This window comes from Leishmania major, chromosome 30, assembly GCF_000002725.2.
Source record: "Leishmania major strain Friedlin complete genome, chromosome 30".
In the NCBI taxonomy this organism is placed as follows: Eukaryota; Euglenozoa; class Kinetoplastea; order Trypanosomatida; family Trypanosomatidae; genus Leishmania; species Leishmania major.
This window is the reverse complement of record NC_007271.2, coordinates 14,359-37,135: the sequence shown is the minus strand read 5'-3', so window position 1 is coordinate 37,135 and position 22,777 is coordinate 14,359. Positions and strand designations below refer to the sequence as shown.

The 22,777-nt window shown below is 60.3% G+C and overlaps 6 protein-coding genes across 6 annotated transcripts; all 6 read left to right on the top strand.

The window, feature by feature from the left end:
* Positions 1-936: 936 nt before the first annotated feature.
* Positions 937-2,220, top strand: LMJF_30_0110 (conserved hypothetical protein; the record flags this gene model as incomplete). Its single annotated transcript, XM_001684548.1, has 1 exon — positions 937-2,220. The coding sequence occupies one exon, from the start codon at positions 937-939 to the stop codon at positions 2,218-2,220; it is 1,284 nt and encodes a 427-aa protein (XP_001684600.1).
* Positions 2,221-3,228: 1,008 nt separating this feature from the next.
* Positions 3,229-7,917, top strand: LMJF_30_0100 (conserved hypothetical protein; the record flags this gene model as incomplete). Its single annotated transcript, XM_001684547.2, has 1 exon — positions 3,229-7,917. One exon carries the CDS (start codon positions 3,229-3,231, stop codon positions 7,915-7,917), a length of 4,689 nt encoding a protein of 1,562 aa, XP_001684599.2.
* Positions 7,918-11,801: 3,884 nt separating this feature from the next.
* Positions 11,802-12,488, top strand: LMJF_30_0090 (conserved hypothetical protein; the record flags this gene model as incomplete). Its single annotated transcript, XM_001684546.1, has 1 exon — positions 11,802-12,488. One exon carries the CDS (start codon positions 11,802-11,804, stop codon positions 12,486-12,488), a length of 687 nt encoding a protein of 228 aa, XP_001684598.1.
* Positions 12,489-17,523: 5,035 nt separating this feature from the next.
* CYC3 (putative mitotic cyclin) lies at positions 17,524-18,786 on the top strand (the record flags this gene model as incomplete). The annotated part of the gene is made up of 1 exon (XM_001684545.1): positions 17,524-18,786. The coding sequence occupies one exon, from the start codon at positions 17,524-17,526 to the stop codon at positions 18,784-18,786; it is 1,263 nt and encodes a 420-aa protein (XP_001684597.1).
* Positions 18,787-19,801: 1,015 nt separating this feature from the next.
* Positions 19,802-20,359, top strand: LMJF_30_0070 (conserved hypothetical protein; the record flags this gene model as incomplete). The annotated part of the gene is made up of 1 exon (XM_001684544.1): positions 19,802-20,359. One exon carries the CDS (start codon positions 19,802-19,804, stop codon positions 20,357-20,359), a length of 558 nt encoding a protein of 185 aa, XP_001684596.1.
* A 1,032-nt stretch (positions 20,360-21,391) lies between these two features.
* Positions 21,392-22,114, top strand: LMJF_30_0060 (conserved hypothetical protein; the record flags this gene model as incomplete). Its single annotated transcript, XM_001684543.1, has 1 exon — positions 21,392-22,114. The coding sequence occupies one exon, from the start codon at positions 21,392-21,394 to the stop codon at positions 22,112-22,114; it is 723 nt and encodes a 240-aa protein (XP_001684595.1).
* Between the last annotated feature and the right edge of the window lie 663 nt (positions 22,115-22,777).

The window sequence follows — 22,777 nt, the reverse complement described above, 5'->3', positions numbered from 1 at the left end:
TGTGGGCCCTCCTTATCGATCTCCCTTCAGGCTCTCACGTGTGGTTGCTCCTCTCCTTGCCGTTGTCCTTCTCGTGTATTGTTTTTGGCTCTCGTCTGGTGTGCGTCGCCGTTGGTTGGCATGTGCACGGGAGAGCGGCTAGCCTGTGTGTGTGTGTGTGTGTGAACGGAGGAGAGGCTGTGGCCTATGCCATGAAAGTGCACCAACACGCCCACGCGCATCACTCGAGGACAGGACGAGTGCGCAGTGCTTTTTGGGGCTCTGCCACAGGACACTAGTGGATAGCACGAGAGAGATAGCGCCGATAAACAGCACAGGCACTTTTATTCTTCTCTATGCGGTGATGTGCGGATAACGGAGTGTGGACACTCGCGTCGCTGCCGCGCATTTTGCGGTTGCTGGGGCAACTACCTGCCTGCTCTGTCAGAGGTTTGGGTGCCTTGGTCGCTGTTTTCGAAGTTACGCTGCCCATGTGTGCTGTGCGAGTCGCTGGCGGGCTTGAGTGCACACCCGTGCGAAGAGTTGTGCTCTTTTGTGTAGCATATGGGCACCGAGTGGGTTTCTCTCGGAGGCGACTCTGTGCGCTGTCTCTGTTCACCATCGCCGCTGTACCCCGCGGCATGTGGCCCGCCTCCACTAGCCGAAAAGAGCGACACCATTGCATCTCTCCGCATCGCTCCGTTCTATGTTTGCTCTCCGTCAACTCGTGTACGTATGCCTCAGGGGATGCGCTGCGCCTGCCGCCTGACACCGTCTGCGCATCAAAGCACGCATCCACCCATACACACACTCAAACGACGCCCCCCTCTCCCTTCCCTTCCGCATCTCTCTTAGCTGCCCTTCCTTGTGTTTTCGTAGAGGGGTGCGCAAGCACGAAGCGCGTCGTTGATTCCTCGTTGGTGCGCATCATGCGGTGGCGGTGAGTGCGCAGAGACGATGGACACGCAGGGGATCCGCGCCGTCTCGGAGTATGTCGCACGGGGCCATGGCAGCGGCATCGTGTGGGCGTGGTGCGCAGCGAGCCCTGCAGCGTTCGCGTCCATGATAAACTCCCCCTCTCGCACGCGGCAGGCCGCTCACGAGAGAAGCGTACACTACCTCTCCTCCTACGAGCAGAAGAGCGGCTGCGTGTGCACTGTACGGGTGGACCGCATGGGCATCACTCTCAACGAGTTTCACCATACCGTGCCGCTGTGGCTCGTGACGTGGCACACACAGCTACTTTACCGCCTCTTCGGGCCCGTGGGTGTGGCGGTGCACGTGACGGACCTAGACAGCCTCGTGCTGAACTCGCTGCTGTCCGCCTGGGAAGGCACGCCCGTTCAGGTAACCGCCTTGACGTCGCGGCATCGCCTCAGCACCTGCGTCTCAGCCCACAGGCGCAGCACTGGTCGCGTCTTTTCTGTCCTTGCGGGGCTGCAGGACCTTGTTCTGCTGCCTTCTCCGAGCGTGCATGGTTCTCTGGTTGTGGCTGAGTACGCGCCTCTCTTGCGCCGCGTCACGGCAAGTAAGTGTTGTGTGGAGTACTTGAAGCCGCTTAGTCAGCTCCAGCACCTGCAGGAGGTGCAACTGTCCCAGACGCTGATCCGCGACGCGGAGCTCCGCATTTTGGCGCAGCTTCCTCTCCTGACTACCCTTGACGTTTCTTCCTGTCCACACCTGTCCAGCCTTGAACCCCTCGCCTGTGCCGCCTCCCTTCGAATACTGCGTGCTTCCAGCTGCGAGCGGCTCATGCTCGTGGCACAGCTCGGCACCCTCGCGACGCTGCGGATAGTGGACCTGTCGGGCAACGTGTTTCGCCCCACCGAGTTCGCTTCGTTCATAACGCAACCCACCTTGCACCTGCAAGCCGGCTACTTTGCGCACATGCGCTGGCCTCGTGACGACCCACCGTCGACGCAGGTGCTGGGCTCCGTCAAGCACCTCCACCTCTCCTACGGCACGGTGCCAAACATTCGCTGGCTGTGCGGCGCGCACAGCTTGGAGCAGCTCTGCCTGGACCACACGAACGTAACGGCCGTCGACATGGCGGTTCTGGTGCAGCACACGCCGCTCTTGTCTGTCCTATCACTTTCATACTGCGAGCACCTGCACACGAACCTGGACTTTACCCGTTCGCTGCATTTCCTCGCGATGCTGACCATAACACGCAGCAGCCTACCTTCTCCTTTCCTAGAACTCGTAGAGCTGCAGCAGTCCCTGTCGTTGACACTCTCCTGAAGCGCTGCGGCGGAGTTTGGGCCACGCTGCGCGCTGGCCGATGCCAGCGACGATTTCGCTGCAACGCACAGATACGGGGGCTTGCTGCTATCTCAGTGCACCAACACGGCGCTTACGCGGATCCTTTCTCAAAGGCGCTCTTCCTCCCTTGCACTGTGGATGAGCGCAACGACGGCGCGACACTCCTCTGCTGTCCTGGCGTTAACTCAGCGTCGCGGCCGAACTCGGTGAAGGGCCGCAATGTTTTTTTCGTCGTCGTCGCAGACGCAAGCGGCTGAGCCGACATGACCGTGTGCCGCCGCATCTCGAAGCGTTATCTCAGTAGACGCGATCACCTTCATGGGCTACAGCGAGTTGCACTAGTGTCCACTAGCTCCACGGGAGATGAGCATGACTGCGCAGCCGTAGCCTCCTCCCCGCTAGCGTGCACAACAGTGGGCGTGCATTCGTTTGCCTCGGTGTGCGCCGCTGTACGCCGCCGAGTAGTTGCTTTTCTTTCATCATGCAGGCGGTTCAATGATGCGCGCGCCGGCTTCTCGCTGACCCAATCTCCCTCCCCACTCCTTCCACTGAATGACCCCTCTTTCTCCTCTCTCTCCTCCTCTCTCTCGCGCACATGTGCACGTCTTGCTCCTCACATGGGGCCAGAGACACTAGAAACCGAGAAGGAAACAGGAGAGGAATAACGGCTGGCGCTGACGGGACGCAGTGCATCAGCAGTACCCTCGCTGTCTCTCTCTCTCTCTCTCTCTCATTTCCCTTGTGCTGCACGCCCATCCGCTTCGCTAGTCCGCACGCCCAATAGAGGCCGCCCGCACAGCCGTCGTCACGAGGGCCAGGCGCACTGCCTCCTGCTCCGCTCTTCGCCACGCCAAGCTTCCCCTTCGCGCGCTTGCGTTTGCTCTTCTTTCTGGTTGAGGTGGCGCCTGCTCTTGTGTGGCGGCTCGGCAGGGCTTCTTGCGCCCCTCCTCTTCGCCAGCTGCATCCTCGACAGCTCTCCTCGGCATCATGAACGCCGCGCACGACCTCTACATGGAGTGCTGTCAACGGCACGGCGTGAAGCCAAACAGCGACATCGAGGCTCAGGTCATGGCGTCGGACCTCCTTCACATGCGACTGATCGATGCCTCGCACACCTTCCTCGGCCGCCTTGGCGTGCTCGCCGTGCTCTCGTTTGTGCGGCACCATCAGTGCATAGAAGAGGTGCGCCTGCCACAGAACAGCGTTGACGAGGCATGCATGAGTCTCCTGGCAGACATTATCACCGACGCCCACCCGAGTCTGCGCAGTGTCGACGTCGCCGGCAACCTCCTTTCCACACCAGCTATTCGCCGAGTGTGGGCGGCGGCCCGGCAAAACACGCGCTTCACTCACCTCGTCCTGGAGGGCTGCGGGGTGACGGACGAGTGGGTCACACGGCTGCAGACGACGCTGCGGGCCAACGAGGATATGGAGCTGCACAGCTACGAGCCATATGGCATACCGCGCAGCCCTCACTCGTGGCACACCGTCTTTCTCTTAACTCTTGGCGCCCGCGAGGCGGTGCTAGAATACTGCGAGAAGTGCCTGCCTGCAGTGAACAAGCACATGGCCGCAGCGCGAGTCCGCGTGGCGGTCCTCACCCTCAGCGAAGGGGACTCAGTGGAGCAGGTCGAGTCCAAGCTGGCGCGGTGCCAGGACGCTTTCAACCATCAGCTGACGTGGTGCGTTGCCCTCCTCGGCGCCGAGCCGCTCTCGAAGCCAGAGCTGTCTGCGCTGGGACAGGTGCTGCGCCAGAAGCCGCCGTCCCAACCCCCACTGCGCGACAAGATGGGAAAACTGCGGCCCCGCGTCTACCGTGCGTCGCGCTCCTTCTTCTGCTACACGCCGATCTCATGGGAGATGTCGGGCGGCGTCAGCGACGTGGTTCCGGCGAGCCAGTGGCTGCGCAGCGCGGGCTTCGGCGGAGTCGCGTGTTACGAGTCCCTCACAGCGACGGTGACCGCGCCGGCGGCGGCACTGACACCGAGAAACCGAGTGGTGCGCTGGCAGAGCGACCTCTTCACCTCCCTTCAGATGACGTTCCGGGAACCCGCGGTGGACGGGAGCACGTCAGCCGTCGTGCATGCGGACGAGGTGCAGGGCCTCGAGGAGTCGCAGCTCTTCTACACCAACGCCGACGAGATCGATATGGTGCGCAGCTTTGTGCCGTGTGGCCGCTTTCACCCCAAAAAGACGGCGCTCGTGCTGGAGTACGTCTCTGGCCCTTACCGGGACAGTAGCTCCCCATTCATTCTCTACGGCGCCGGCTGCATTGGCAAGAGCAGCATCCTGTGCAACGTGGCGAGTCTGCTGTGGGAGGGGCGGCCCAGCGTGGGCCGCGAGGTGCCGGCGCGCGTGGTGTGCCACGTCGTGGACGTCGATCACTGCAGCCTTGCCGTGTTTTTGTACCGTCTTCTTCACCTCTTCGCCCCTGCGAGCCCCCTTTGGTTCACCAGCGTTGATGCGCTGGCGGAGGGGGTGCGGGATGCCATCCGAACCTACGCCGGACCAACGGTAGCTCTGTTGCTGGGCCGCATCGACCTGCTCGACACATGCTGGTGCCACTGCAGCATACTGGCAGCGTGGCTGCCGCATATCCTGCCCCGGACGGTCCGTATCGTGGTGTCTCTCGACACCGAGAGCCCGGTGCTCCCGCTACTGCGTAAGCGCATGCCGCAGCCCTTCGAGTGTTTGTGCCCGCCCATGGTGGACATAAACTCGCTGCAGCTCTTCAAGACTTGCTTGAAGGAGAGAAACGTGGTGCTGCCCGGAATGGAAATGTCTGAGCTCAAGTCACGTGAGGCTCTCGGCATGTCAGAGAGGAGCTACCTGCAGAAGGAAGAGGCTCTGACGGTGCTATACCCGCGCCTGGCTTCGTCGTATGTGCACCACCTCTTGAACACCGGGAACCACGTTGAATCCGAGTACGAGGCGCACCAGCTGATCGAGGGCGCGCTGCCACCGACAGTCGCGGAGCTGGTGCAGTCGCTGTACGACAAGACTGCGATGCAGCATCCACAGATCACTGTGGAGACGCTGCTCGTACTGGTTGCTCTGGCCCCTTTGCCGGCTTCGGAGCTGGTGTACATATGCGAGGAACTGGGCTCGTGCCCCCGCCACACCACCCTTTCTGCTTTGCTGATGTTGTCGGACATGGGCCTCCTTCTGTGGTGCAAAGATGCCACCATCTGCGTCGCCCACCCGACCCTCAAGACTCTCTTTTTGGACATCTGCTGCCACCACGTGCCGCGACTCAGTGTGTTGCTAGAGTCCCACCTGTACAGACTCGTCATTACCTACAGCGCGGAGGTGCCGCATGCGTTTTGGCACCTGGCGCCGTTGATGATAGAAAACGGCAACATGCGGCAGGCAGTGCAACTCCTGCGCAACCCAGTGCTTGTGGACGCCATGTTGCAGCGCGGGCCGGTGCACCGGCTGCACGTGCTGGGTGCGTTTCTGCATCTCTTGCAGGCGCGGACGCTGCTGCGTGAGGTGGCCACCCTTGGTGGCCCGCCCGTGCCGCAAGTGATGACCGAGGGCCCTCTCGTGTGCTGCCTCCGCGAGGTGGCAAACTACTCCTCCGACCTCTACCAAACGGCGCTCCTGCGCCGCTCTTTCTCGCCGTATGCTTCCGCGGAGGCCGCGACGAAGTGCATCACTCCGCAACTGTTTCTGCGACCCCTTAACGACGGCCAGGAGAACACCGCCGCGGTGTCGGCGCACGTGAGTGAGGCGTGCTCATGGTGCCACTGCAGAGGCGGCTGCGTGGTAGCAGCCACTAACGAGTCCGTGTTTGTGTTCACCTCAGACCTCGGCAAGCCCATTGCCGAACTGCACATGCCCTTTGAGCGGCAGATGCGCATCACGGGTGTGCTTCACGCAGCCGGCACACGCGTGCTGGTGGCGAGCAAGACGCAGGTGCTCGTCTGGGACTACGAAAGCAACCTGAACTTCCTCTTCGCCGACGTAAGCATTGAGGCGCGGGCGGCGAATCTCGACACGTTCGGCTCGGCGCTCGTGGCCACCAGTACAGCCACAAACCAGCTGTGCCTCATCGATGTGCTGAAGAAGCGCATTGTGCGGGAGCTGCCGGACATGGAGGAGGGGGTTCGCCAGCGTGGTTTCTTCTGCGGCAACCGTCTACTGCTGCTCAGTCGCTGCTGCCTGTGCCTCTACGACGAAGAAATGAAGGAGTGCGTCACCTTCACCCACGACAGCCTCGTGACCACCGTTAGCTGTAACCGCGACGGGCGCGTTTTGGTGTCGTACGCCGGCACATACCTGCACGTGTGGACCTCCGCCGGTGAGCTGCTGCACCGCATCGACGTTGGACCCGATCCGCTCGTGCAGCTGCGCATGAGCGCCACTGGCGCCCACTATGTGACGCAGCAGGGCACCATTCTGCAGGTGTGGCGCACTCTCACAGGAGCCGCATGCAGCACCCTGCGCAGCCCCTTCAGCGAGGACTCGGATATCGAGTACGTCACGCTCACAGACGACTCTGCAAAGGTGGTAGCGCGCTCTGGGCCTTACATTATCGCCTGGGACGCAGATAAAGGAAGTCTCATCGGCGCCGAGTCGGCCCCCGTGGGCCTCATTCAGCACGTGGCAGTGCACGATTCCAACGTGTTCGCAACCACCACTACCGGCGACGTGCATTCGTGGTCGTTGGAGCGAGGACTCTCCTCTATCGACCAGGTCAAGGAGGGCCAGTGCACCACCAACATTCTGCGCAACGCCAAGGTGTCGACGCAGTCGGTGCGGAGCGTCTCGACGAACCGCGCAGGGACCCTGCTTGTGACGGTGGATGCAGCGCACTACCTGCGGCTCTACTCACTCATCACCGGGGCACCGATCGAGCACACCGTCGGGCGCGTACGGAGCGCGGTGGCGGTGGGGCCCGATACGGTAGTTTTTATGCCGCAGGAGCCGAACCACCTCGGCTTGTACTACCTGGGAGGGGAGAGCCAGCTCGACAAGCGCGCGCTCCCCAAGACCGCGCTTCCAGATGCGGACTACGCCCTCTACGTGTCCCCTGACGAGCTCTTCGTCGGCGTCACGGTCCATCAGCGCCACCACAGTCACACGCTCATCTACGAGGTGGAGGGGGGCGAGACCACGTCGTGCCAGCTGCTGGGCCACGCAGGTCGGATCATTGAGGTGAGCTTCTTTGGCAGCTTCGCCTTTACGGTTGGTGAAAAGGACGCGTGTGTGCGGCTCTGGAGTCTCTCGCGCAAGGCGGAGCGCACGTCCTATACGCACCCCTGTCCACTGGTAGCTGCCGCCGGCAATGGATCGGGGGTGCTTTTTTGCGTAGACGCCGAGGGGGACGTCGTGCGTTTGCATGTGGACAACATCGTCTCTGTGAAGCACGCCGCCCTCGTCATCACGAGCCTGAAGCTGCACGCTGCTGTGCCGCTTGTGCAAGCAAGCGCCATCCTGCAACTGTCCGTGTATAAGAATTACCTCATCCTGGTCCGGGCCACGGGCGAGCTGTTGCTGCTGGACACGCTGCACGACGACGTCGGCCACCGTGTCCCCTTTCTCGATTGCCAGCGTGTGTGTGTGTGTACCATCAAGGACGCCCCTGTGCTCCTCACCGGCCACGGCCACGGCAAGGTGATACTGAACGCGCTGCTGCACGCCGGCGTGAGAGAGAAGAGTCGCAGGTCTTAAGGACGATAGGCACCGCACTGCCGTGTGTCTGGGCGTTTCTGCGTGTGTGTGGGTGTTGTTCTCTCTCAGATGTAAAGTACGTCGACTTCGCCGCAGGAGGGGAGGGGATCGGTGGCAACATTACGCCAGCACTGCCACATTGGCCGGTGGCGTGGATGTTGATGCTACGTTGATGTGCACCATGGCCGGATGTCTGTTTGACGTGCCCTCGCCTTCCGCTCTTTCTTTGTTGTGCGTCTCCTCGCTTTGTGGAACTGCCATTGCCCTCTTCTCTTCGTCCCCCCTCCTCTGCGTGCTGGTTTGTGTGCACGTGTCTCCCGTACACACGCACACACGCACACACACCCATCATGCGCCACAACAAGCGATGCCCCGCCGTGCAACGCGTGCGCGGTGTGCTCTGCGCTTCTTGGCGAGCGGTGACGGCCATCATAATGTCGGAGGGAGAAGCAGGGTTCGACAGTGACGGTCCGCATGAACGGTTCTCGTCATGGGGCCGTGTAGACCTCTCCGTTACCCTCGCTCCCGTTCCCAGTTGACCGTCACCGCACGTGGCACGTGTAGGGGAGGGGGGCAGGCGTGGCGCATCTTTCGTTGCGCCTGCTTCGCTCCAGGCTCGGTGGCGCTCTCGCAAAGCGAAAAGGCCTCGTCAACATGCGTGTGCACATGCCTGGGTGCATGTGCAGTGCATTCACTTCATCTGCTTCTCTCTCTGTCTCGAAATTCCTCATGTGCTTACAGTGCTACACACACACACATACATACACGCATAGCTCAACAGATAAACACCCGTGTACATACACATATCTCTCTGTACATGCATGTGTGCGTGCAGCATAAACCAATAGGTATCTACCAACATAAACACACACACACACACACACACACACACTTGCCCCCATCAACCTTAGCCCGAATCCGAGATTTCGTAGAGCTCCCCGCACAGACGCACACATACACACATACATACATAGATACACACGTATATATCTACATAGATATATCGATGTACATAAACACGTGCATCTTTCCAACATTTTGATATTTTCATACATTTTTTCGTCCGTCTCAGCCTCGCCGTTCCTGTCGCCGTTTCGGTCGCTGCGGCTCGGAGAACGGAGTCTCTCCCCCAACCACTCTCTCACACACACACACACACACACATACAGAGATACACAACGAAAAGAAGGCAAACGAGGCATCGGAAGTCGAGGGTCTCTCTTCTCATCGTCTCTCTCCTCGTGTGTCTTCTCCGCCACTTTGCGAGTCGGTGACGTCGCACCCTTTACCTTTGTGCATTCGAACGCACATACCCGCGTTTGGCAGAGAGTAGTCAGCAACCATGCACCAGCGTCTGTTGCGGCCAAGCTGCATGAAGCGGTCGCGCGAGGATGAGGCTGGGACGGGCGCGCACGAAACGCACGCCGCTCCGATAGACCACCTCTTAGCCACTCCGCCACGTTGCACGAACGGGGTGGCCTCGCTGATCCCATCGAACCCGTTTGTGGCGCCAGTGCAGAACTCCCGCTCACCGTCTGTCTGCACCACTATCGGCACCGATGGCGGACTGTCCGAGGACAGCGTCTTCATCTTAGACATCAGCAGTCACAGCTGCTCCTACCCTCGTCGAAGCACATCCGCGGCAGTGCCAAGTGAGGCGGAGGTGAATCAGTGGCAGCGGGAACTTAACGACTTCTTCAGGAAACTAGATGAGCAACCGCTCCGCATTGTACCTCAATAAGCTGGGGAGGGAGAGGGTGAAGGCGCGGCAGCGTTCACCAATGAAACCAGAGCACCCACACACGTTGAACAGCGCAAGAGGGGGGAGGTGGTGGGACAGCCGGTGTGTGACAAGGCAACGCGAAGGAGCGGGGGGATTTTGGCGAATGGGGAGATGCAGGGCGAGCTGAAAAGGTTTCGGGTGGTGGACGCGCTCACCATTGCTAGCAATCCCCCACCGAAAGCGCCTTATCAGAGAGAAGCAGTGAACTAAACGGAGTCTCCTGCTGTGCGCGTGCGTGGGCGGCACTCGCCCGGCGCTTGCCTATATTCTTCGAAAACCCCTTCGCACCCTCTTTCGCACGACTCTTGGGGCCCTAACTCCACCGGCGCCGCGGCTGACGCACGCTCTCTTCAAACGTAGACATCAGGAGGTCGAAAAGGGCTGTGATGCTGATGCTGCGGAGTACGAGTTCGTTTTTCATTTTCTTGGGATAGCAGAGTTGCCATTTTTTTCATGTGCCGCCTCACAGACACCCTCCCCTCCCCTCACACCCGTTGCGCCTCTCTCCGTACACCCGCACATAGACGGTATTTCATATTCGTAGATACATGTCAACAGTTTTTAAAGTAATGGTTTTACCTTGTTTATTTGTTAGCCTGAGCGGTGAACTCCCCAACCGTAGTGACGAAAAGAAGTCGTGGAAACCAAGACGAACGGCAGTGGCCCTCAAGAGCCGCATCAATGTAGTGCGTAGCGCCTTGTGCTCGTCCTCAACTCCCTCTCTGCTTCTGTCCCCTTGACAGCCGCGAGGCACGCCTAACCTGGCACCTCTCATCGCATGTGGAGCCCACCCACACCTCACGCGCCGAAGTACCCTGGCCGCGAGTACTCGCACACACACACATATATATATATATATATATGTAGGGCGCACTGTCCGCACCTCTCGCACTCCATCAAGAGCGAATGGGGCAGTACACACCCGATGAGTGGTCGCTGTAGCGGCGCTGCTTCGCTGCATACCCCCCGATGCCACGCGTCGCGCTCGGTGTGCGCGTGCCGTGCTCGGGTCTGGATGGGCGGTCGCACGCTCACGGTCTGCGGACCCGATAGCGAGGGGGCCTCCCTTGACGAGCGCACCCGCGTCTCCGTGCAGATCGCACCCGGGGGCACCCTGGGGGACTTGGCGCAGGCGCCAAGGACGACGGCGCGGATGCAGGCCACGCTGGCACACCGGGCACATGTAGCGATGGCAGAGCCAGGCTGCGTCTTCTACGCAGCCCCCCCCCCCCCGCTGCAAGCAACAAAAGGAAATGCACGATTTCCCCTCTTCTCACCTGCATACGATTTTATCCTGTTTTTCTTTTCCATGGCCCACACCCATACACACACACACACACACACACGCACGTATGCTCCTGCCCCCTCCCCGACCATTGGTTTCGCCCACTCGCTAATGTGTGCTCGACGATATCGGCGAGCGCACCTGCACGTTCTCAAACAGAAACGAAGACCACAACAGAGGCGAACGAAAAAAAAAGAAACATTGCTCTTCCCCTACCCTGCTCAGAGGCGGAGTGTGTCTCTGTCGGCCGACGCCGACGATGAGGTGGAGAGGGTTATCGCGCGGATGCGCGAGCAACGTGCTTGTTTTTGTGTGCCGACGTATGTCACCATGCATGCGTGAGCTCTCCCTCATTGCACTTCTTCACCGCTCTCTCTCTCTCTGGTCATGTGCTCCCATCTCTCCATCACCGCGTCTTCGTTTCTGCACTCTCTTTCCGCCAACCTCCTCAACACCTCACTCCGCCCTCCCACCCCTCTGCTGCACTGCGTTGAAGAAAAGTAGTTACGCCTTCTCTCTCCCTCTTTGCGTTTTTCTGGTCTAGGACACGTCTGCTGCCTGTGCGTCCGTTGTACCTGCGCAGCTCTCATCCAGCGTTGTCTCTCTCTCTCTCTCCACCCTTCTTTCGCCAGCCTTTTTCGCGTCCCGCCGGTGCGGTGAGCGTTGCCGTCGTGTTGTGTTTCGTCGCGTCACTCTCCCGCAGTGCCCACGACGGCAGCACGGAGGAAAAAAAAGGCGCACCAGCAAAAAGTGCTGCGGTCTTCCACACACGACGGAACAGCACTCCCTTGTGTATCCCTGTGTCACCTACTAACCATGCCGCGCGACGACTTTGACCGCCGCCGTCTTCGCGCTCTCTACGAACGCAACCGCCGTCGCGTTTCGGCGCTGGCGGACGCGCGTGACCGCCGTCGCGGTGGCGAGGACGACTACTCTGCGCCGCGCCGCTATGTCGTGAGCGAACGCCGGACCCGAATCGAGGGCTTTGGCCGTGGTGGCACTCAGGTGAGCCGCGTGGTGCGGCGGGCGCGTGGCGGCCGCGATGAGCCGCGCCCGCGCCGGTTCAGCGACCGCGGCATCTTCCGCCGCAACGTCCGTGATCGCTTCCGCCGTGTTGAAGATTTTGAGCGTGAGGAGCGCCGCGAGCGGTTCCGAGAGGTGCGCGGGAGGCGCGGCGACGGACGCCGCGTGGAGGGCCGACGCTTCGGCGAGGCGCGTCGTCTGCGCCTGCGCATGCGTGGCACCCGCGCTGGTCGTGTTGACCGCCGCCGCGCTGAGGTAGAAGGGCGCCGCCAGCGCGAGGAACGCGTCAGTGACGGACGCCGCCGCCAGGAGAGTGGGCGTCAGAACAATAACAACCAGGGCAACCGCGGCGGTAACAAGCAGGGTAGCCTGTCGCGCAACAACCAGCCTCAGCGCAGCAACAACAAGGCTCAGCGCAGCCGCGAGCCGCAGATCACTCGTGAGGAGTTGGACCGTCAGCTGGAGAACTACCGTAGCTAGAGGATGATGGACAGTGAGGGAGCGGCACAAAAGTGGTGTCCAAGGAGCGGGGCGAGTGTAGAAGCGCAAGTCGAGGCTGGCGGTGCTGGAAAACGTGCTTCACCGCCACCGCCCTTCGTCGTGGCACCCTCGCTCGCTCTCTATCTTGCTTCAGCTGCGGGGAGCAGTTGTTCTTCTAACATGGGCAGGAGGTAACGGCACAGGAAAGGGAGGAGCGACGGCTGCGGCCGGGTGGCGTTCGCCTTGCTCCCCACCCTCTCATCCTCTCTCTCCCGGATCGCGAGACAGCCGTTCAGAGGACCGCCTCGCTGCTCCTATAAACGAGAAAGGAGGGTGGATGCATGCCTTGTTTTGTTTTCTGTTTTGTATGTTCTTGGCCACGCACACACGCATACGCGCGCGCCATCACCACTGGATGGACGAAGGCGGTGCGGCAAAGGGGAAGCGTCGGTGTTACGCGCTCCCGTGACGTCGGCTGAGCAAAGTGAAGAAGGCAGTACTTGGTTCCCACGGTCTTCTCTCAGTTGCAGGTGGGCGCTGGAGCCTGCTGTTGCGTGTCGAATCACGCGTCGCCGAATACATGACGAGGGGTAGGGAGCGTTGGGCGTGAAGAGAAGGTGGCGGGTGGACTGGATCGCCCACGTTCTCGACGAAATACAATAGGCTGATCGGCGAAGGTAACTGAGGTCGATTCGAGGGCTGCAGAGAGCCGAAATAGACGTGAAGCGGAGGGATCGCACGCGACTCGATGTCTTCGCTCCAAGCAGCCGTTGGTCTGTCCCCTTTCCTCTGCTGAGTGGCTTGCACGTATAGCTCTCCCACCAGTCACGACTCTCCGGCTTCGGTCTCCCTCGTTAGTTTTTCGTCTTTGAGGCTGGGCGGATGGGTGGCGAGGGTGGCGCGGGCTGGCGGCGTGCGCATCGCTGATGGAAGCGGCACGATGTGGTCTCCTTTCTGCGCAACTGCAGAGTTGGTGCGTGTGATGAAAGAGCACTGTTGCTCCCAGTCCCTCGTAGACACACCGCCACATGGCGTGAAGACGATCTTTCTGTCTCCAGTGCGCCAGTCCGGTTCTTCCGCCACGCCCTGCTCCTCTTGTCAAGGCACAGCCCTGTCCCTCCTTCCCACCACAATCCAATCGAGCTTGACGTAGGCGATCGCACCACTGCCGTCGCACACCCGCCTCAGCCCTCGTGCACGTGTGGGTGTATTCGCGCGTGTGCGCGTGTGTGTCTCTCAGCGTTTGCAGGCGTGTATGGACGGATTCGATATGAAAACAAATCAACAACACTCAAGTAGACCCGACGAGGGCGAAGGATGTCGTGATGAAGGGCGCGGCGGCGGCAGACCTCAGCTCCCTTGCCTTTTGCCCCGCTTCCTTACCAGTGACGCACGCGCGTACCCGCGCCACGACTCGTCCTCGAAAGGCTCTATGAGGCGTGACGAGTGAAGGGCAGAGGAAGAGGACGCGCAAACCAGTGCTTCCGAGCGGACATTTCAGCACCCCCCCCCTCATTCTCGGCCTCGCCTACTTCCTGGACAACTGCAGCGCGGTGGGGCGGGCAGGAAGCGCCACCACCTCTCTCCACGACGCGGCAAACAGTGAGCGGAGCAGCTACACACGCTCGCAGACAGGCGCACGCTCGCGCGTGTGGGTGTGTCGTTTTACGTATCCACACTGCGCAGCAGCAGTTCTGTGGCGTGCGGGCTGCGCTCTCCCCCCTCCTCCTACAATCTGCAAGATCGGTGCGACTCACACGGTAAACGGCGAATCAGTGCCACACACGAGCCACTCCCACCTTCCTCTCCCTGCAGGCGTGAGGAGTGTGCAGACGTTCGCACAAGCACGATCTCGACGGGTGAGCATTGATGTGCACCTTCTGGGACTGATTCGAGCGGGCAGGGGATAGAGCTGGAGAGATAAAGAGAGGTGATTTGTGGAGTGCAGTAGGGTGATTGACACCTATCTGATGCCTTCTTTCTCTGGTCGCACGTATAGAGGCGAAGGAGAGGCTGGTTCTCACGTGGTGCGCCGCTACGACGTGTCAGCGCCATGCTAAGGCCCACAAGCGCCCCCACACCTTCCGCTTCCCTTTGCTTCTCACCTTCTCTTGACTTTCCATTCATGGTCTATATATGTTTCGCTGTTGCGTAGGTTCGGCTTTCGGCTCCCCCACTGCTTGTGCGCCTTCTCTTCCTCAGTCATTTTTTAACTGAGCACTGCAGTGGTGGCGGGTGCGTTGATGAGGTAGTGGTGGTGGGGGGCCGGTCCCGTGTGGGCGGCCCCCCATGCACTCGCCTTCCACCGTGAATGCCATCCTTGCAGGAGGCGGCACAAGCTGCGCCGGGGCTCTTCTGGTCTCTTTTTCGTATGCCCTGTTTGTTTCCCGGAGCCTGTGTTTTCGTTCTTTGTGCTTCTGCACATCCGCCCTGTCGCGGCTGCCGCTCTCTCATCAGGTGCAATGTGGTGATGCTTCGAGACGCACATCTGCCCTGAGCTGCGCGGCGGCCGTCGTTAGGGACACGTATTAACCATACGTGGAGCGTGTGTTGTGCCAGGGCAGCACATCTTTTTGTTTGCGCGGCTCCGCTCTTGTTATCCTTCTTGCTTGGAGGGTGGCCGATGCGGGTGCGTATGGGCATTCTATAGCATGGCAGGCCCTACGTGGCAGCCCCACGATCCACGCCTAGCCATTCGATGTCTCACCGTCGCACACGCAACCTCACGGCACCGCTTTTCGCGCACTGTGGAAGGCCCACGTTGTTGGGAGCGTGAGAAGGAACGCAAGAGATCATGCCAGCGTACACGCACACGCGTACTTCATAAGGCGGCGGCATGCGAAGAGCTGGCGATGACGCACTTCCCGAGACACACGGTCTGCTCACACACACCCATACCCATGGCCTCACACATATAGGCTCCCATGGAAGAACGTTCGCAGGCCCTCACGGGCGCACCATCCCTCACACACACCGCCTTGCACGCGCCCTGTATCATAAAATCCGTGACTTCATTCGTTCTTATCTGCAGTCCTTGCGACGACTCACTGCCATCCACGTCGCTCGTGTTGCATTCCACTCATCTTCTTTGGCCGTCGTATGCCGCGTCTTAGGCGTCCCCTCGGCGTTTCGCGTGTTTTTCTGTGTTCAACGTTTTTTTTTTTGAATCGTTTGCAACAAGCCTGTCGCTGTCGGGGAAGGTAACGCGGGGAGACGACTGGTTCCGCTCCTTGCACTCCCTCTGCCGCTGTTTCGCACGACTTCCCTCTTAGCATGAGCACCATTAACATGAGGGAGAGAGACGGTGCATGCATCTCAGTACCACTCTGACTCCGTCGCCAAGCGAGGCGGCGGCGCCAGCGTCGAAGATGCTTCATCGCGAGGTAGGTTATCACCTCTGGGTATCGGAAGGACAACGCGGGTAGAGCGCAAAGCAGCTCCTGCCTCCTCTCTTACTCTCGCGCTGCCTCTCGCATCCAGCCCCCACGCCAATGACAAGCCCTCAGTAGCTGCTGCTTCCCGCTGCTGTCACCACTTAAACGAAAGCGGACCCGCTTGCTTTTCTCTGCATGTGAAGGGGACGCACATGCGCGGTGAAACACCCACATTCCTGTGCGTATGCTCCCCCTCTTCCTTGCACGCCACCCCCTCACTTCTCCGTCGAGCGCGTCACCTCACGCAGAAGTGTGAGCGCTGCCGCGAAATCCACCTCATCGCGCCCCGTGCACGAGGCGCCGGGGACGACCCCCTGCGCTGCAGGCTGCCACGCACAGCCGTCCCTCCTTTCCACCACAATCTCGCATCTTTGAATATCACGTGTCGTTGGCACCACTCGCTCTCTCGCGCTTACTTGTCCGGTCTCTTCTCGCCCCAGCGGCGGTTGTGCTTCTCCAGTGTGCGCGCATGCGGCGGCATTCCTTTCAGGACGTCGTTAAATGTGCGGTTTCTGATCCCTGTGAACCGCCGCCCTTGTCACTCCTCCGTTTCGATTGGCACACATGATCACGCACGCACGAGTCGAGCATCCACGAATACCGGCGACGCCGCGGGAAGAAGAGTGCTGTTCACAGCGAGGGTGGCGGCGTACCTGGTTTAGCTGTTTGCATGAGGTTCTGGGTCTCTCTCTCACCAGAGGGTGCTCTCCACCCTTTCGCCCCCCCCCCCTCCCCCCTTGCGCTCTCCGCTCGGGCACCGTGGCGGGAGCGGCATTCGTGTCTGCAAGGCTGCCGAACATATGTGGGCAGCCAACCATACCACCTCACCGTGCCGTCCAATCGTTCTCAGCACTCCCCCACCCCCACCCACTCTCCCTCACGTCCGTCCCCGCCTCCTCTTCCCGCCACTGACTTTGCTCCTCTCCGTCTCACTTTCCGGTCACCTATCCCACCCCCGACGCTGAGCCATGATTGCTTGCACGTCGTTTTTCTCCACGTCTCATTAACATGGCAGCTTTCAAGCTGGCGCCACTCTCTTCTCTCTTCACACCCCCTCGCACGTCCACATTGCTGAGCCCCGCCTCTCTTCACTAATCTCTCTCTACGCAGCTCCTCTGTCTTTTGTAGCTGACACAAACCCCACTTCGCGTGTTGCGTGGGACCTTCGCCGCCGTGTGCCTACCGCCAACTGTTCTCCTCTCGGGGGCGTGCGTTCCGTTTTTTAACGTGTTGAGCTCATTTTGTCTTTGTTGCGTCATTTCTCGCTCCGTCTTGGCTCTCCGTGTGCGGTCATTGCCCTTCGCTCCTCTTTCGCCCTTGATTCTCTCCCGGCTCCTCATCACTCCCTCTCACCCGCGCCGACACGCCTTTCTCTGTTTCTTCTTGCGTACTCGCTGCAGTCGACCGACAGGAGCAGCAGCGACTCGGCGTCGGCTGCTGTCTGTTATGCGGGTCTGCTGTCGACGCCTTCTACGGCTTCCCGAGTTACCGCGGCCTTGGCTGTGTGCGGCAGACCTTCACTCTGATCTTCCCACCTTCACACCGTCCTAGAAACGCACGGACAAGAAAGGCAGCGCTCATAGAGGGCGATCACGTGCACAATGTCGACCGATCTCGCAATTGTGACGACGGTCAGCTCCGACTCCGTCAGCCGCCTCTTCGGCCCCGCCGGTGCGATGGACTTTCGGTCCGACCCGGGCATGAAGGACGAGTACGAGGATCCCAAGACGATCTTCAACAAGATGAAGCAGAAGGACGTGAAACCGCTGTCCGACATCAGCATGTTGAAGGGAACCATCTACAACTATAAAAACCGCCGCATCATCACGCGCTGGCTGCGTGACGTGTGCGGCGCGTTCAACCTGCGAAGCACCACCCTTTGTCTTGCCGTCCAACTTGCCGACTCGTACATTGTCGGCAACCTGCAGCAGCTCGAGCTGCAGAAGTGCCAGTTAGCCGCTGTCACGGCCCTGTGGATTGCAGCCAAGTTTGAGGAGATGGACGCAGACTTACCGAATCTGCGCGCGATAGTGGACGTATGCGACGGGGCCTACTCTAAGGAGCACGTTCTCGGCATGGAGGAGGCTATCCTCGGCTTTTACAAGTGGTACCTGCCCCACACCACGGTGGTGAACCACGTCTATTTACAGCTGCACCTCATGAATGACCCCGCCCTGATCGACTCGCAGCCGGAGGAGAATGTGCCACCCGTTGTCTCGGTCGAAGTCCTCGTGCTGGACGCGAACGAGGGCCGCACCTGGGTCAGCCTTCTCCTGGAGTCGCATTCGTCTCTGCAGGACTGCCTCGATCAGCTGTTCTCCGCCTCGAACTTGCTCTACAGCACCTCGACATCTGTGTTTCAGCTTTTTGGTAGTTGCTTTCTGCTGGCGGAGCGCCTGCCGCTCACGGCGGTGGTGGGGAACCTCCCATTGGATGGCAAGGGCTGTCGTCGCCTCTTCCTCTGCTCCTCGAGCAGCCAGATCACCTCGACGTTTGCAGAGCGCGGCTCATACGTTATCCTGCGCTCCATCAACTCGGGCTTTTTAGACTTGTGCGACATCCTCACTCAGGAGGTGGTGACACACGTGGAGTTTCTCCGCTTGTACAGCTATGTGACTGCCTTTGGCGTAGTGGGGCTCGCGCTATGTCTTGTGTCTCCAGACAAGGACGAGAACAAGCGCATCCTGCAGCACGTGCACAATAAGCTGGAAATCTCCGCTACGCAGGGTCTGGCTGTCGCGGACCTGCTTACCTCCAAGTATAAGGAGGCCCTGCCCACCATTCGAGAGGGCAACAGCCTGCCGCGCCCGCCTGAGAACTTCCGTGACACGCTGTGCTACTGCTTTCATCGCAGACTGTCCTAAAACGAAATAAAAGCGAGTACAGCATTCGCGAGCGATGCTGGAAGTGGAAGAGATGCACGATTGTACACACGACTCGCAAACGTGTGCCCTCCGGTCGAATCGAGGGCTGCAGGGGAGGAGCGGGGGGGGGGGAGGAGGCTAAAGAACAAGAGCTCATGGTCGCCGCAGCGGGCGGCAAACCTACTCTGCAGCAAAACAAGACAAAACGTGAAAACAGACAGGTACGCGTAGAGTGAAGCAGGGCTCACTTTATACACTGGTGGCTGTTATCCACTGACGCATGGGCATGCGTGCATCTTATGCACTCACGGTGCCCCTCATGAAGCTACTTCCTCACGCGCACGTGTGCCACTGTGTGTGCTGAGCTTTCCACTCCTACCTCTCCCGACATGCGAGTTCTGATGGAGGGAGAGCGTGCGCTGGTGATCCTCGCCATCTCGCCTTGCCTTGCTGCCACCGCACGTGCTGCAAGAGTCCGCTCCTCTTTTTCAGCCGCGCAGTGCGCACACACCACACACACACACCATACACACACCATACACACACACACACACACACAGACAGGCTCACGACCGATTTCGGAAGCAGCGTTGTACACACCGACGCGCCGACGCGTGCGCATTTTGCGTTTCTGTTCTCTTTCGCGCTTGCCCTCAGTGGCCCCGCGGGAGTGGTACGCCTCGAATGGATGCGTGCCGTGGCTGTGCGTCTGTGCCGTCCGGTGCCGTCTTTGCCATGGAGTCGAGTGAACCACATTGCCAGCGTGAACCTGGCCAACGTCAGTAGCTATCGCCCCTCGAACAGGAGCCTGCAGCCAGGCTACTGCCCTCTGAGCACCTCACACCCGGCGTTTGGTCTGAAGCAGGCTCGAGTCCCCTCGCAGAGGAACCGCCACCGCCTCATCTCTACAGAGCACCCCGCCTTCGGCACACGCAAGACGCTGTCGAGCTCCGACTGCTTTGAAGGGCCAGTCAGTGTCTCTGGTATCTTTCTCTCGATTGACCCGAACTTCACAATGGGTGGGCATGGCAGTATGAACCCCAATGCGCAGATTACCACCCGTGACGCAGCAGGCAATATGGCCCGTGCGCGCTACCGCTGTCACATCGAGTCAAGCGGTGGCATGAAGCTGGAGATGCTCGTGCGCGTGCAGATGGGATGGATCTCGCCCCGGGTGGTCTTCTCGCAGATCCCATACGTAATCCACCTCGGCAAAGGCATCGACGTCAGCATCCCTTTCGTGCTTCACTTCACCATGGTCTCCCTGCTGGACGAGCACGGCGACAACACCGGCAGCTTCTTGTACTTCAGTGGGACCCCTATGCTAGGCTTCTCTTCGGGCTTTAGCCGCATCAAGGGAGGCAAGATGGTGCTCAACCCCACCAAGGTGGTGGACCCGTACGTGGAGGTGTTCGACTTTATCGGGCACGTTCACTATCGTCAGATGGGCTTCGTGCTCTTCAAATGCCTTGGCTACCTGCTCTGCTTCCTGGCCTGCATTCCCGCGACACAGCGCATGCTGCAGTGCGTCCTGCCCGATCCATTCCACCGACACAGCGAAAAGCCCCTGTAAAGCAAGAGCGAGAATGGGAACGGCGCCAGTAGCGCGCGTCGCTCTTCGTGCGCAGCATACGCATACGTTGCCAGCGCTCTGCTTGGACGACTCGAGCGACTTCTCCAGTCGTACCTCCTTACTCCCTCTTGTTCACGCTACAAGCGACGGTGCCAGCGACAACTAGAGTAGATACGCCGGACTCCTCTGCTAGAACGGCGTCTCGGGCTGGCTGCAGACGTTGCTCAGTAGCACCCGTTCCAGAACGCATCATGCACCTAAGCTCACAGGAAGATCTTCTCCCTCTGAACATCATAACAAAAGAAGACAGGCGAAGGCGAGGATAGCGATGCTCCCCTCTGCTCACGCGCATCCTGGGAGGTTGACCTCTCTCCGCGCCGCATTCACTCCCCATCCTGTGCGTGTGTGCGCGGGGAGGCGAGAGGATGGGGGAGGGGGAGGGCGGGCGGGTGGGCCATGCTGGCGCACTTCTGCAGCTGCCTGCGCGTCGCACAGAACGGTGATGCTCGGCAACGCTGTGGGCACGTTGAATGCTCGTGCCAGGAGGAAGTACCGCGACGCTCGCGCACGAGAGTAGGCGTGACGCAGCGCCCCCATGATGGGCGCACACGTACGCAGAGAGCAAACAGCTGCATTCGTCGCCTTCTACACACGCCCCCGCCCTCCCTCCTTCTCCCATGCGCTCGGGCCATCCGAAACTCAACCGCTTCGTTTTGTCGACGTTGTGATCGCGTTCGCTGTACTTCATTTCTCCTTGCCTTGCCACCTCTCCTTGTCTCTCACTTACGCCGTACAGGTCGCATTTGACGACGTCGTCGCCAGCACCAGCAGCGCAGTTCTTGTGCATGCGTGCGTGCCTGTGCGCGTGTCGTTGACCTCTTTGCCCAGGCTCAAGCTGCGCGTTCACTTTAGAGCGCCCCGATCGACGACCAACGGGGCCTCTCGAAGCACCAAGAGAGAGAGAGGGAGAGGCACGAGGACGCGAGGTCGAAGCGTTCACACACCTTCACGCTGGAGAAGAGCGCGGAAGAGATGCAACGCTGCTTAGCTCGGCTGTTTCAAGCGGGAGTACACACACCGCATGGCTCGCGATACAATGCGGCACGGATGAAGAACTGGCCCGTGCAGGAGGTGCCGCAGAACTTTAACTTCACGAATGAGCAGCGCTTCAAGGCGAAGGCCGTTCCGCGAGACACGGGCAAGATCCCGCGCGACTTTCTGCTGTCCGTGCTGTACCGCAACCAACCTTGCGAGGTGGCATCTCTATGGGAGCACTGCCTGCACGATCCGCAGATTGTGCTGGACAGCAAGCGACACCTGCGAGAGGTCCTGCAGCAGGCCCGCGCGGAGGGGTTTGTTTCGTTCGAGAAGGACGCCGTGACAGACCGCTGGGTGTGCCACTTGACGCGTGAAAGGTTCGAGGAGGTCCGTGCGCTGGTGGGCGCGCGGGCAGAAGCGCAGGATTTGTATTCGGGCCTGCGCGGCGCGTCAGCGACGGAGACGTCGGCATACTCAGAGAGCTTCCGAGAGATGAATGAGGACACGAAGCGGGAGCACTTCCGCCTGCTGTCGGAGCAGGTGGCCGATACCACCACCCATCTCCGAAAGTTTCAGCGGATGGAGATGGACTACCTGCCGTACACCGACTTGAACGGCAAGGTGAACTTTATGTGGTGGTACGAGATGAGCGACACCCGCGACGCTACTGCGCTGCCGGAGGCAGCGGCGGAGGGCAGTCCGAAGCTGAGTGAGTAGTTTGGGTGGTGGTGACTGGGGTGGGAAAGATGCACGTCCACAATCTGGTGTGCGTTCGCTGCACTGACCGAGGCGATCGTTTGTTCGTACCGTAAACCCGAGAAGAAAACCATCGTGCACATCGCATAAGAGAAGCTACGGCTGCGCGCAGGCACAGAGTGAGCGAGGCATGTGTGGCCGACGGAAAGCCGGAGCTGAGTCTGCCAGGAGACGCCCGTTGCACCGACATGTGCACAGAGGAGATGGATAAAGGGGTGCGTTGCCGGGACGCTTTTCTTCCGCTTTCCATTGATTGCCCTCGACCCAGCTCTCCGCCGCCGCCGAACTCCACCTCTGTACGGAGTTTCCGCGGCTGGGCAGGCGCGCTCGCTTGTTTCCACGGCTGGTGCCTTTTTCATTCCAGCTAATCCTGCCATTCCTCATCGGTGTCCCTCCTTTTCCGCCTCTCACCCCCTCTTCTGTCTTTCACTCTGCTCACACACGCCGTTGGCGTTCACCTTGCGTTGCACTGCATGTCGTCCTCCCTCACCCGTTTTCTCCGCGATATCGCACCTCTCTGCACGCACCCTGACGCGCGAAACGGAGAAACTATTTGAAAGGAGCAGATCGTCCACGTCTACCGCCTTCTTCTGTTTTGGTTGGGCACCGTGTCCTTTACACGCC